Genomic DNA, 15,965 nt, shown 5'->3' with positions numbered 1-15,965 from the left:
GTTATATTATTGTTGTTTGGTGTGTAATTAATTTGTCTATTTTATTTTTTCTTGTGTAGTTAATATCGATGCTGTCCACTCTCCCCTTTTTTCTGTACTGTTGTCCTATTTAATGTCACCTTGCTGCTGTAGACAAAACAAATTCCCCATCGTGGGATGAATAAAGTCTATCTTATCTTATCTTAATTACTTGTTGACAGCTGAAAAATAATCATCCATGCTGTAATTTTTAATTGGGAGGCTCTTACCTGTTTGCTTAGATATATCCAGGTGGTGACTTTTTTTGGACCGGCAACGTACAATAACATTTTCCACACAGTAGGGAAGACATCCAATTCATAAAAGTTTTTATATGTAATCACAGTAACATAATCATTGACACAGCAAAAGTTAACTTTTTTGAATCACTGCTACATTAACTTTAAGCCACAGTAATAGCAGCAAAAACACTGGGCAGGTTGGTATGACCGGTAAGCATCAATTTTAAGGACTGGAAGGCAGGCTTGAGAACTAGAAAAGCTTGCCATTTTAAATCACTTAGATTGTTAAAGTTCACAGTCAAACAGTGATTACATGGAATAAGAACAAGAAAATATATGACTTCGCAGAATTCCACAGATGTACAAAGTGTCACTGTAGTGATCAGCTACGTTAGAAGCAGTGACCAACAGGAACAGGAAGTTGTACACTGTCTCATCAAAAATACAGCATTTCAATTACATTATATAATTAGGTCTGTATCCAATGTCTCACAACTTCCCACACTAGGATTCTTAATACCCCATGAAAAGCACCTGACCCATGAGATTCATGACTTCAATATATAACGATGAGTGTGACCTGTGGTACCTTAGTACTCAAGTGCATTTTACTCTTTAACCCGGCTCTTTTCACATACAGCCAGCTGATTATAAAGTTTACTTATGAAGCAAACTCTTCATTTTATTGCATTTTGTTCAAAACAAGTCATGGTTGGGTGATGCAATCATATACACATCTGCTGTTAAGGCTACCAGTTATAAAAACGAAGTAATCCTTTTACACATTACATGCAATTAATTAATAAACATTAGATTTTGTCTTTATGTTTGTTTGTTACAACCACTAAATTCCAACAGCATTTATTGTTCCATTCTGAATATTAATGTACAACAAAGGCATGACATTCACTTTAGACCACTTCAATTACAAAACACAATAAGCAAGAACAAAGCATTTCATCATTCAGTTTCATTACTCTTAATATTTTTATACAGTTCCTCATCTTAAGGTGCTCCCACACTCAAACACAATTTAAATAGATCAGTTACATATGTAAAAAGCTGTTAAATACTACTATATACCAGGACAATGAAATTGGCAAAAAACAGTCCTCTCACTGTACAAAATCGTCTCTAGGGTATGTCTATTCAATTCAATTTCAATTCAATTTAGTTCAATTCAGTTTTATTTGTATAGCGCCAATTCACAACAGAAGTTATTGTGTCTAACAACCCCAACAACAACTTTCACATTTCTACAGCCATCAAACCTTTCAGATGGATGTCATTGTCTCTGAAAGCTCAGATATACAGTACTCATGAATGCTCAAAACAAACCCCTGGTAAAGATACACCAACCCACCCATGGGCACATGGACTTGGTGGTTATGGAGAATCCTGAGTAGTAGATGGAGGTTTTTCAGAGTCTCATTGGTGATAAGAGCTTATACTCACACCTGAACATACCAGCAAAGAAGAAGAGCTATAAGTTTGTTAATAGCGCAATCAGGACAAAGAAAAGTACCAGCCAACAAGTAATGTCAGATCAGGGCGCTGCAGAACTTTACCGTTCAGACACTGTTCCTTTCTTAAACTAACAGCTGAGAAGGACCTAATAAAGCCTGCTCAGTGATTACATCCCACAATGCTTTGCTTTGCCCTGCCTTTTGTCTGGCAATTCCACTTACAACAATAGAGTGAAATATAATACAGTAGCCCTAGTAAAGATTAAGTAAATAATTTGAAAACAAAGTGAAATATTGACAAAGAGTGAACAAAGGTTCTGTATTGCTATATAATACACAACAGTAAGAAAACACATGATTTTCTGTTAATATTATTACTTCAGTTAGTCTAATTTCATAACATAGGTAATTCACCCACAGGAACATAAACAGATTTTTAAAAAATATGTATCATTCCTCAGTGTGAGACATGTAAACATCAATTAACATTTCAGTGTCTGATAGTTTGGAAAACAAAATTGGATTACATTGAATGTGTCTGTGTTTCAAGTTCATTTCTGCCAAAAACACAAGTCCTTATCATAAAATCAGTGTTACTTTATATTAAGCTAAGAAAAGACATAAAAGTTAACAGTCCAATACTGTGGGGGTTTGGTCTTGGCACAAAGACTGGATACAGAGTTTGGGTAAGATGGCTCTAAATAAATACACCTAACTCTGTCTGATCTGTATGTTACTCCACTTCAGGTATAAAATTTTAAACTTTTCAGTGGACAATGAATGAACCACTGCAGTCTCTGGGTTTTATGATGACACTCTGGCTCCACAAGATTTTCTCCAGTGGAATTGGTAAAGTATATCAATATCAAAAACCAAAGCTCAGACTTGCTAAAAGTATGTCTTATTAAGTGTTTGCATAGCCTGTCTGGCAAATGCCAATTTTTGCCTTCTAAAAGGAAGTGTGGACTTAATTGTTGCCGTTTTATGTTGAATGTGTTGTTGGCACCTGTGTGTTTAAATGAAAGATGTTTATCATGAACCGACAGTAATTTCTTATCATAATGCTCAGGTTTTGTTGGTGGTTTGCTGGTGTTAAAGAAACCTGCCAACTAGATGGTCTGAGTCCAGTTTTTGTGCTAAGCGTAGCTAATATGTGTCTGTCTCTTATCAGACAAGACAGACAAAATTTTCTATATTCATTATATTGTATAGTCAGACTTAGCTGGATATTAATTAATTTTGTGTTGCTATTTGTGTGTGTGATTTTACCACAATTATTCCTTAATATCACTGTAAAAATGTGATCAAGTGAAACAATAAAAGTGGCTGTTGTTCCAGGCATACAGTGCTTTGTCTTAGGGATTGTAGATGTGCATTGTGTTTAGTAAAGTAACATTATAGGAAGTAGCTTTAACTCTTTGCTCTTCCTTTAGGTATTGTGAATCTCACTAATTATTCTTTATTTTTACTGTATAATGTGATAAAGTGTAACATTATAAAGGACCTGGTGGCCGTTATTCCAGGCATACAGCGCTCTGTCTCGGGGGTTGTAGTCAAGCATGGACAGGTGGCTGTATTTATTTGTCAGAGGAATGTCTATGTACTCATAAATGGAAGAATTAGTGGAATAGGCATAATAAACTTTAGTTCCACCCGAGTACCCATTAGTAACATACAGAGTTCCACATATCATAAATGCCTCACCAGCACTGCGCTTCGGGTGGTTGGTGGTCCAGCTGCGGATGATCTGCAGAGTGATTGGGTTCAACTGACTGAGGACAATATTTCCAGCATTCTGATTGGTGGCATAGACAGCCCAGAGCCCCCCCTCATCCACCATGAGATCAATGTCTGAATGCCCCCCCCAGGAGTAATGATACATGTTATTGTAGCCAGCAAAGTCGAGCTGTCGGGAACGACTGATAAGCGATGTGCTGAAGTCAAACTTGATGATGATGTGACTCTGGAACTTGTTAAAGTAAAGGGATCCATTATAGACCACCTGACCAGTGCCAGACCAGGGATGAGGCAGGCGGTGAGAGGTGAAGTTATCAGTTGTCATGAAGTCATACATTGACTGATACTCCCTAACAAATCGGTTGTTATGGTAACCATCCATGTACCACACCTGCAGAGCAACAAAACAAAAAAAATAACATAAATAAGTTCATAAATACATTTTAAAAACTCTCTTTAACAGAAGAACCTAACAAAAAAAAACAACAAAAGCAAGCAGCAAAACACTGGGCAGGTTGGTATGACCATTTACTGGATTCTGGAAATATACAGCTTTAAAGCCGAGAATACCTGCAGAAGAAAACAGAGAAAGAGAGAGAGAGAAAGGAACACAACTACGGGAGAGAGAAAAGTTAATGACATGCAATGGTGGCATTTGAATGGATAGATAAGAGGCGAGGCGCTCAGTGTATTAAGAGAGGTTTCCCAGCAGACTAAGACCAAGAACAGAACCCTGTGGAACACAATAACCCAAATCACATATTCCAGTCTGTGGAATAAAATGTTGTGATTGACAGTGTCGAATCCAGCACTAAGATCTAACAAGACAATAATCGAGAGAAGTACTGTTTTTGTATTATGATTCACTCTAGAGGTTTGACTACAGCAACCTTAAAAGCCTATGGTACATAGCCTGTTAGTACAGATAAATTCAACACAGAGGCTGTATACAGAAAGGGACAGAGTAGGCTCTACTTCCTGAGGAAGCTCAGGTCCTTTAATGTGTGCAACAAGATGCTGCAGATCTTTTACCAGTCTGTTGTAGCCAGTGCAATATTCTTTGCTGTCGTCTCCTGGGGCAGCAGCATCAGAGCCAGTGACACTAAGAAGCTGAATAAGCTGATCAGGAAAGCTGGCTCTGTGCTGGGGGCTTCTCTGGAACCTTTAGAGCAGGTGGTGGAGAGGAGGATGCTGCACAAACTGCTGAGCATCATGGAGAACAGCTCACATCCTCTCCACAGCACACTTGTCAAACAGCGGAGCAGTTTTAGTCAGAGACTTCTCCAGCTCTGCTGTGACAAGGAACGGTTCAGGAAGTCATTTGTGCCAACAGCCATCAGCCTGTACAATGACTCCCTGACAGAGAGTCAGTGTCCACGCTAATGGTTTAACAATGTGTAAGTAAGTCACTTTACATTCAAGTCCTACTGTGTGTTTTGTTGGTATTACTGTCTATTCTCTGTGTTATTCTTGTAGTGTGTCTCATGTATTGTTGTGTAGATCATGTTACTCAATGTTCAAATGTTTTTGTGTGTAATGGCTGCTGCAACACCAAAATGTCCCCTTGGGGATCAATAAAGTATCTATCTATCTATCTATCTATCTATCTATCTATTTAAAGCATTAAAAGGTCTTGCGCCGCACTATCTAAGTGAACTGCTAGTGTCTTGTGATCCACCACGCCTACTTCGATCAAAGGATGCTGGCTGCCTGTCAGTACCTCGTATCACAAAAACTACAGCTGGGGCAGAGCCTTTTCTTACAAAGCCCCAAAGTTATGGAATAGCCTTCCAAATAGCGTTCGGGACTCAGACACAGTCTCAGTGTTTAAGTCTAGGCTGAAAACCTATTTATTTAGTCAAGCATTTTGTAAATAGATCTGGGAAGGACTCATGGACGTAGAGCATTATGGTGAACTGGTATGTTTAGATGCTGTCTTTCCAACTCTCTCTTTGTTGATGGTGAAGTGTTCGGTTGCTCTACATCCCAGGGAGCCCTCATCTCTGTGTTTCCTTCTGGCCCATCCTTTTAGTTAGGCTGTCATAATTAGTCCTGCCGGAGTCCCTGCTGCACTATTCTACATATACATTCACCTCAAACTTTATCCGACTGTGAATACAACTAACTGTCATCTCTCTCTTTCTCTACCTCTCTATTTCCCTCTTCCTGTCTCTCTGTCGAGCTACACGTTATTCCACCCTCTGCCCTCTGGACCTGTCTGACTCGTCCTGATGCCCAACTTCTGGCTGGAGATCTCGTCGCTCGGATCCACCGTCTGCTCTATGGGATGCGTTTGGAGACTGGAGTTGGTCAAACACTACTATGAAGTCGGTCTTGGCCTCGGCGGACGTCGGCAGCTGTTTCTCGAAGGTCTCGACTCAACGCTCAATAGTCCAGGAATGGAACAAATCTGCCTGCAATTAACTAACTGGACTCCACATTAACTTAAAGACATTAACTGTTATACTGGACTGCTGCCTACATAGCATGTAATCACCCATATGAGGATGGGTTCCCTGTTGAGTCTGGTTCCTCTCAAGGTTTCTTCCTGTTGCCTTCTCAGGGAGTTTTTCCTTGCCACCGTCGCCCTCGGCTTGCTCAACAGGGACAATCTCATTTCATGATTCATACACATTCACTGTTCATGTACTGTTCTTTGGTTGTGTAAAGCTGCTTTGTGACAATGTCAATTGTAAAAAGCGCTCTACAAATAAAATTGAATTGAATTGAAATTGAAAACATGAAATTTAAGTCTTTGAATGTAATAAGTATGGCTAAACAGGCTAAGCGGCTTCAATCTCACGGACCCTTTCTCATTTTCTCATTCATACCCTCCATACTACATTTTAAATCAAAGCACATATTAAAGCTTTGAGATGGTTGAATAAAAAAATCTAAATTCTGGTTGGACAGTAACTGTCACGATTCCTGCCTCATCCCTGCTCAGCTGTTGTTTTTCCTCCTCCCTCCCTCTTCCACACGGTTCTACTACAGTTACTCTGCTCACCAGCCACTTCCTGATGCCCTAATTTTGACTACTTCACTCTCCACTCATCCAGTCCTGCTTCCAGCCATTCTCCTTTACCTGTTATCTTCCTTTGTACACCCTGGACTTTGCCCCCTCAATTCTGGACTTTTGTTTCCTGTTTCCATGAGTTGTTTGCTTGTCCCCATGCAGTGATTCTTTGTTGTAGTTGTATCCCAGGTTTTCATTTTTGCTCTTCTTGTTTGTTACTTTGTGTCCCACCATTCTGGTAGTTTTATGTTGTCACTTTGTTTTTCATATTTCTCTAGTTTTATGTTGTGTCCTTTTGACACCTCCCTTAGTTATACGTTTTTTGAGTCTACTTGTTAATAAACCTGTTTTCCATTCACCCCTGCCCCGAGTCTCAAGCTGTTTTGGCATTGTTGTTGTAGATGTTAACATTAACATTAACATTAACATGTTGTATTGTGTGTTGGGTTGATCAGATTTACTCTGTTGTCTCCAGCTGGAGCAAGTGGATCAGTCATCCACGATCCAAACCTCGATCCAGAAGTCTTGATGGTGATTGGCTCAGAGATTCCTGTCAGCTTCCCGCAGGCTGAATGATAAACAACATATGATTAAAGACAAAATTATTAGGCCCCTTATAATATCAAACAGAACCCTTAATTTTACCATGGAAATTGAAAATTGGAAACAAAACTGTTTATAGCTTAATTATTTCCAAAGAGACAAATCCAAAGGTTTCACTAAGTTTAAGATATAAAACTGATGAATTGAACAGACAAAAGAAAACACAAAAATTAACTTTCTTAGCCCTCTGAAAATTATTAGTCACAACATTTTATGGTAGTTTCTAAATAGCTCTAGTCTCTTGAGGGATCGTAGTCAATTGAAGAATTGCCTTTTAACTTAGCTAATTTATATAGAACTGAATCACACAAAGAGTCATCTCAAACCATTTTGTAATGAAAGGCTTAAGACCTTATAGAACATATTGTTCTAGGAACAAATTGTTCCTACTGAACCAAATTGTGTGGTTTTCAAGCATGGACATTAACTCTGATGTCCTGGCAAAGATTCTCATAGATTGACATCTGACCTCTGACAGGGCCACTCCAGGGCCTTTACTTTAGTGTTATTCAAAAGTTAATGAACCAACTTGCTCACAGTTTTGCTGGAAGACCCAGCAAAGTTATCCATTATCCATTTTGGATTTAATGGCACAAATTGTCACGGTTGACAAAATAACAGAACCACGTGGACCACACGGAAATTTAAAAAAAAGGTCAACTGACTGTGTACATCAAACAACACCACCCGCCCATGTTAATGTTGTGACTGACTGGTGCATGTTGGCGAGCAAGTGTTGACTTTGTGTGGTTGACCAAAATACATTGCTGAAAAAACAAATGTGAAAAGATGTTAGACTGTTTATTATTTTAATTACTATTGTTGCCGTTTACTCACCCAGCCTCTGCATGCAAGCCTTCAGTCTGTCCTCCAGGCTGATTACACGGCTGTGGAGCTCTTGGTAGTCCAGTCCTCCCATTTGTTCCTGCAGCGATCCCAGCACCTCCGTCACATTTGCTGCCTCCTCCTTAAACTGTCGGACCAGCAATGCATCTGCCTTGTAGGCCTCCAAGACTGGGATCAGAGGACGCAACTCCTCCATTTTTGCCTTGATGGACTAAAAGACAGACAGCTCTGATGACTTAAGGATTTTAATTAAGATTTCCACATTGAACATTAATTAATTACTCACCAAGTACATTTGGATAGTTAACTTTAATATCAGTACTCCAAAACTACATAAATTGGCCTCCTTCTGACAAACAGACACATAACTTTAATCTCCTCCATTGTTCTGCTCTTGGCAGTGTCATGTGGTGTAACTATGACGACTAACTACACAGAGGAGGAATCATATTTGCAGTGGAAAAGAAAGTTTCCAAAAGTTAGTACACTGCTCAAAAAAAACTGAAGGAACACTTTGAAACTACATCAGATTTAAATGGTGAAAAAATAAATCAAAATCATATTATCAATCGAGCGTAGGGGTCAGTCAATGGTATCAATTTCTTCATCCTTCAGGTACTGCCAGCATACTCTAACAGCATGAAGCTGGGCATTGTTGTCACCAGGACAAACCCAAGACCAACTGCACAAGTGTAGGTTCTGACAGTGGTTCCAAGGATTTCATCCCGATACCTAATGGCACTAAGGGTGCTGTTGTCTAGTTTGTAGAGATCTGTGCGTCCCTCCATGGATATGATGTAGCAAGCAGCATAACATCCTCCCCTGCTTCTCCAGACCTTTCATGTCTGTCACATGTTCAGGGCAAACCTGCTCTTATCTGTGAATAGCACAGGGGCCCAGTGGCAGACCTGCCAATTCAATGGCAAATGCCAATCTAGCTCCATGGTGCCAGGCAGTGAGCACAGAGCCCATAAGGGAATGTCTAGCCCTCAGGTGACCCTCATGAAGTCTGTTTCTGATTGTTTGGTTAGAGACATTCACACCAGTGGCCTACTGGAGGTCATATTGTAGGGTTCTGACAGTGCTCATCTTGTTCCTCCTTGCACAAAAGATAGATATCGGTCCTGTTGATGGGTTAAGGACTTTCTAGACTCTCCTGGAATCTTCTGTGCTCTTGAGACTGTGCTGGGAGACACAGCAAACCTGACAATGGCACTTACTGATGCAACATCCTGGAGGACTTGGACTGCCTGTTCAACCTCTGTAGGGTCCAGGTATCACCTATTGCTACCAGTAGTGACTGACCCCAGTCTAATGCAAAACCAGTGAGAAAAACTGTCAGAAAAGATGGAGAGAAAAAAATGTCAGTGGCCGCCACCTGTAAAACCATTCCTGTTTTGGGGGTCGCCTCATTGTTGCCCCTCTACTTCACCTGTTGTTAATTTCACTAACACATGCAGCTGAAACTGATTAACAAGCCCTTCTGCTACTTAACGGATCAACATCCTCGAGGTTTGACACTAAACTCTAAATAAAAAGTGTTCCTTTATTATTTTGGAGCAGTGTAGAATGGAGTCGGGTCAAGTTAAGTTGGTAGACAAATGTGTAAGATTATTATGAACCTATTTTACTGATCTGCACTGACACCTAGGAAATCACTTTTGGTTTCAGGAATTATAATATTTCATTTATATAAAGCTGGACTCAGCTGTTGATTGGTAGTCTAAGCCATGAGGTCATGATGTGGGTGGAACCTTGTACTGTCTTGCGACGTTGATCTCGTGTCCATCCTCCACCTGTTTGAATTTGTTTTCCAGACCTTTCAGCTGAACTTCCATTTTCTCCACGAACTGCAAATCTCTCTGAGTCCGCTGGTCCAAAACCTCAATAGACTGACTCATATTCTGCACCTGGAAAACATAACAGTATCACATCCTACACTACACTATACTAACCCTATACTATATAATGTACATTTATAATAATTGTCATTGTCAGTTTGTTATTCCCAATGGTTGAAGTAACTAGTTAGATTCAATTCAGATCTAGGTCGAATCAATTTTTAAACAAAACTGTTACGAACTGACAAACTAACGAACGAGAGGTTGGCAAACAAAAGGATTTAATATAAACCTATCCAAAAAACAGGAGACATGGCAAGGAAAAACTCAAACAAGACTACAGCAAAACCAAGTATTAACCTAAAGAGACCCAAAAACACGATGGATACAAAAGTAACAAACAGTGTGAACAAAGTAGCAACCAAACACTGCAGTTATGCATGCAAAAAAACCCAAACTAAACACACAGACTGAACATACAAAGAACCAAATAACTGTAGAGGCAGTAACAAATATTAACTCAACAACACAAAGTACCAAGATTAATGTACAGAAATGGACAAACTATCACAAAACACAAACGAAGCACAAACACTAACCGAACACAAACAAACTCACTAATTAGAAAATACAAAGCAAGAAACAAAAATCACTGCCAAAGGCAGCAAAATACTAACATACAAAAACCAAACAAAATGAAATAACAACAAAAAACTATGCAGTATTGCAGACAAAAAACTAACATACAAACTAGACGTACAAAGTAACAACAAAAAGGCACTGAAATGGCAGGCGAAAAATGCAAATTTACAAACAAGAACAAACAGGGGGACAGACCAGGGTGCAACAAACAGGGAGTCCTGAGTGATCCAAAATGACTGTGTGATAAAGACCAACTGACGAACGTGGAGTAGTGTTGCAAAAAAGTCCAGCATAATCCTAATGATGAACGAATGAACGAACAAGAATAAGAGCTGAGTACGGTGCAAACAAAATCCAACAAACCAGAAATGAGTGGAAGACTGAGGGGAGCTTATAAAGGGATGGGGACAAACAGGTGAAACAAATCCATGATTAATGAGTTGGTGAGTGGAGAAAGAGGTCCAAATATAAGTCCAAATATAGGAATGGCAGGAAGGGGCTGGAGCAGGTGAAAACACAGGAGGGAAACAAAAACAAAACCAACCAAAGGGACAAGGCAGGAAACGTAACAAAAACAAATGCAAGTGTAATACAATTATTAAGAAAAAATATACAACCACTTTAGAGTTTACACCTCATTACATCTGAATGTACATTGCCCATCGAAAAAAAAGTCACCACCTGGATTTAATTACGCTAATAAGGAAGAGACTTCCATTGAATACGTTCTGCATGGATGATTATGTTTCAGCTGCCAACAAGTTCTTTAACCCAAACTGATGCAGAAGGATCAAATTATTGGCATGAATCAAGTCAAGAAAACCTCTAAAGATATTGATGGAACTACTAAAACTAGGTTAAGAATTGCCCAATGGAAGAAGGTCATGTGGTCTGATGAGTCCAGATTTACCCTGTTCCAGAGTGATGGGTGCATCTTATCTCAATTCAATCGTTCAGGTCTACATCCCCTCCCGTCCACTGCGCTCAACCAGGGAACGTCGTCTGGTGGTACCAGCACCACACAGTCGACACCAAGGAAAACTGTTCAGCTCAGTGATCCCACGATGGTGGAATGAGCTGCCTATCTCTGCACGCTCAGCCACCTCACTTGCAATCTTTAAAAAACTGCTGAAAACAGAACTCTTCTGCATCTTCCTTTGCACTTAAAAAAAAAAAAAATTCTACCCTTTCTAACATCTCTTGAAACAGAAACACTTTTTCAATAGCACTTTGCTTTGATGTTGTTTCTTCTTGACTTAGATTTTGTTTGCTTGCCTTGTTCCTCACTTGTAAGTCGCTTTGGATAAAAGCGTCTGCTAAATGACTAAATGTAAATGTAAATGTAAATGCATCAGGATAGGAAGAGAGGCAGGTGAAGTGATGCACCCATCATGTCTAGTGCCTACTGTACAAGCCTCTAAGGAGATTGCAGAAACTACTAAAATTAGGTTAAGAACTTTCCAAAGCATTATTAAAAAACTAGACGGATAGTGGGGAACCATTATCTTCGAGGAAGAAATGTGGTCGGAAACAAATCTTGACTCTTTCCACTCACCCCAACCGGTCGAGGCAGATGGCCGCCCACTATGAGCCTGGTTCTGCTGGAGGTTTCTTCCTCTAAAGGGAGTTTTTCCTCTCCACTGTTGCCTAAGCTTGCTCAAATGGGATTGTTGGGTTTTCTGTATCATTTTTTTGTATAATTATTCGCTGTAAGGTCTTAAACCTTAAACACTGTAAAGTGCCTTGAGATAACTTCTGTTGTGAATTGGCGCTATACAAATAAAACTGAATTGAATTGAATTGAATTAAGCAGGGGAAGAAGGTCATGCAGTCTGATGAGTCGAAATTTACCCTATTCTAGAGTGATGGGAGCATCAGGGTAAGAGAGTCGGTGAAGTGAGGCACCCACCATGCCTAGTGTCTACTGTACAAGTCTGTGGGGGCAGTGCTATGATCTGGGGTTGCTGCAGTTGGTCAGGTCTAGATTCAGCAAAGTTATGTGTCCAAAGAATGAGGACAGCTGACTACCTGAATGTACTGAATGACCAAGTTATTCCATCAATGCATTTTTCTTCCCTGATGTTGCAGTCATATTCCAAGATGATAATGCAAGGGTTCATCGGGCTCAAATTGTGAAAGAATGGTGACACATCATTTTCACACATATATTAGCCACTGATAAAAAGTTTTGCAGTACCTGCGAGTTGTCCACTTAGGTTCCATCATTTCTTCTGTTTAATCAATTCTCTTATTTTAAACCTCATTACTGTTGATTGGTGCAAACTGCCTAGTTTAAAACATTTGTTGGAAAATGTATTTTGTAAAATAATGTAATAATAAGTGGCATTACTTTGGAGTAATGAGATGTTAATTTATTTCAAGTACATTTACAAAGTAAATAGTATTCTGTACCATATTTAAAAAGTAACCTTTCCAACACAATTTTTTTATCCCAGAATTATCATCACAGACACAGTAAATATACTTAGTTACATTACATTAATTAATAATATCAATACTTGTATAATCAGTCAGTAAGCTGAAGTATTAAGTGATATATTGTACCTTTTCAAGCAGCTGCCGCAGCTGTTTCGTTTGAGCATCTCTGGAGCAGACCGTCTGCTGAGGAGCAACCACTGTACAAACACATCGACCTTCAGAGTCCTGAGCTGAACTGTACACCTGCCAGCTCTCCTCAGGGGCTGAAGGACCCACCTTTTGGACAGGAAGTCAAAAGACAATGATGGATAGAACATGTGTTGATTAATGCAGAGTGCAGAGTGTTTACATAAACTACAACCTTTAATATCACTAAAGTGGCAATGACACTGACCAGAGAGCAGCTTCTTTCAACGATTATCAAAAATCTTTTTTTGTGTATTTATAATTATTGATACCTTTATTCAGTTTCTCAATTTACATGCGTCAATCGGAATCACTACATGCAATTGTTGTCATGTTGTCATCATTATTAGCAGGATGAGCTGAGACAGTCACATAAATAATCATACCATAGAGGGAAATGTAACAACACATTTAAATGTGCTAAACGGAACAAATGTGTTAAAGATGTGAAAATCAAAGAATGTGTTAAAGAAGTGTTAAATCACAAACACATTTTGTTCCATTTTTATAATAAATTTTTTCCTCTCATAATTGAGAATTAAACTGCACCAAAAATCGTCTTCCTGACTGCTGCCACCCAACGTCCTGCTTTACTAAGCCTGTGATAGGTTTACAGCTTATTGTAACCAGAAATGCACCAGACTCCACATGTATTTTTTTAAAGGCTTATTGTAGAAGATAAACATAAAATCAATTGACTCAGAATTGTGATGTACAACAGGTTTGTTTACAATTAGATTTTACAGATATGCAGAGTATGGAACAGAGCTGAGATATATACATGGAGTAATAATAATGTATGTAATATAATGTATTATTTACACACATTGTCCATTTCTACATCCATTTCTTACTTTATTTATTGTTTATTACTGTTACTATGCATGTTTAATTCTCTTTGATGAGAGCTACCAGGAGAAATATCATTATGTGTATGTATAATAACAATATAGAATTCTTATCTTATAAGGATGGATCTCTACTGTCTTGCAGAGATTTTTATATAGTGGTATCTGTGGTTATACTGGGGGCTGTATCTCCCAAACTGGGAGAGTGGCTCCAGCAGATCCCAGGAACAACATCTGAGATCTCTGTCCAGAAGAGTGCAGTCCTAGGAACAGCTAAGATACTGTGCAGGACCCTCAAGCTTCCAGGCCTCTGGTAGAGGACCCGAGGTTGAAGAAATAAAAACCTCTCCAAGGAAGGAGCGAGAAGGGAATTTATATATATATATATATATATATATATATATATATATATATATATATATATACACACACACATACAGTACATGTTAAATGTTTTAGTGGACTGCGATTTTTGTTTTTGAATGGAATTAATTTTAACCCTAGCTTAGCACAAACAAAGGGAAAGCCTAGCTTTGCAAAAATATTAGAGACAAAAGTAAACTGTCAGGCTAGCTTAGCAGACAGACTGTAAGCCTAGCACAAAGACTGGAAAGACAGGAACATTTTTAGCCCAGCTCTGACCAAAAACTAGCTCAGTATTTGTTCTTAGCAAAGGACTGGTAGCATACAGCAACACTAAGGATAAATACAATAAAGATGTAAATGAGTTTTTGGTCTTTAAATCTAAAAAAAACACAAGAGTGCTCTAATTTATAATTTAACAATACATTAAATTCTCTGTCATTATTTTGGTTTGACTTTCATATATTTGAAATTCATTTGCAAAACAATAAAATAAATTACTCTCTCTGATAGCAGCATCACCTTTTGTGACTCACAGTACAATAGGTTGGAATAAAAATACATTACGAGTTTGTTCAAGTGTTCCAGGGTGCAGTGTGCATAGCCTACCATATGACATACTATAAAATATTAACAGAAACATGCATCAGAGTGATTTGTTATTATTGCAGAATGGAAATAGAAACAGTAGGAAGTGAATATAACCAGGGATAAAAACAGAGTGTTACCAGGGTGAACTGTGATCCGATGAGCAGCAGCTGCAGAAAAACACTGAGCAGATTTTCTTCAGACTCCATCGGTTTCTCTTTTCACATCCACTGGCTAAATCTACAATTATCTGCTGCGGTTTAATACACTGCTGCTTTATATCGATGATTAACCTGCTGATTTATCTTGTTACTAGGCTGCCTATTAACCTGGTTAAAGCTGTTGTCTCTGTTTCTCTCCTCCTCCTCCCTCCTCTCTCTCTCTCTCTTGCCCCGACTTCTTCTGATGCAACGCCAAAAATCACCCGAGTGGAAACAAGATCCTCCAGCTCACAGTGTGTTACTGTGAGAGTGAGAGAGTGAGAGATGGTGAACAGATCTGAGCAGGAGGAGGTGGAGGAGGAGCCTTCCATGCTGAAAGTGTGTGATACTGTGTGTGTGTGTAGCCATTTGGCCTCCGGCAAGAAAATGTCGGCTGCTCATGAAATATTACTGTTTCTATTTCTATTATCAAAGAAATAAAAAAATTCTATTCAATTTATGAAGTTGTGTATGATATAAATAATAAGAATAACTTTATTGTCATTGTACGTTGTACATCAAAATTAGAGTGCAATCATTTCAGTAGAATAAAATTGTCATAAATAAATAAAAAACTAAAATCTACTAAATAAGAAAATTGTAAAATACCAGTAGGTTACACATACATACTCCAGCTATTGCACAGTTCCCTTAATAAATTAACCTTTTTTAGCAGCGTTTAAGGCAACAATGGCTCTTGGATAAAAAATGTTTTTTAATCTGCTTGTCCTTGTTTTAATTGTCCTGTATCTTCTGCCTGAAGGCAGCAGTTCAAACAGAGAATGTTCAGGGTGTGATGGGTCCTGCAGAATGTTCTGAGCTTTTTTAGGCAGCGGGAGCTCTACAGTTGTTCCATATTCCAAATCTAACTGTATTTTATTAATACTGTTTATATTTTAGTCTGATATTATGAATTGTTTTCTTTTTAAA

General features: G+C 38.7%; 1 protein-coding gene across 1 annotated transcript; it reads right to left on the bottom strand.

The window, feature by feature from the left end:
* Positions 1-416: 416 nt before the first annotated feature.
* Positions 417-15,268, bottom strand: LOC113171118 (noelin-like). The gene is made up of 6 exons (XM_026373500.1): positions 14,976-15,268; positions 12,977-13,126; positions 9,683-9,838; positions 7,920-8,139; positions 6,941-7,047; positions 417-3,854 (listed from the first exon to the last, which is right to left on the bottom strand). Exons 1-6 carry the CDS (start codon positions 15,042-15,044, stop codon positions 3,192-3,194), a joined length of 1,365 nt encoding a protein of 454 aa, XP_026229285.1. The 5' UTR covers positions 15,045-15,268; the 3' UTR covers positions 417-3,191.
* Between the last annotated feature and the right edge of the window lie 697 nt (positions 15,269-15,965).

Source organism: Anabas testudineus, chromosome 14, assembly GCF_900324465.2.
Source record: "Anabas testudineus chromosome 14, fAnaTes1.2, whole genome shotgun sequence".
Taxonomy (NCBI): domain Eukaryota; kingdom Metazoa; phylum Chordata; class Actinopteri; order Anabantiformes; family Anabantidae; genus Anabas; species Anabas testudineus.
This window is presented reverse-complemented; position numbering and strand designations above follow the sequence as displayed.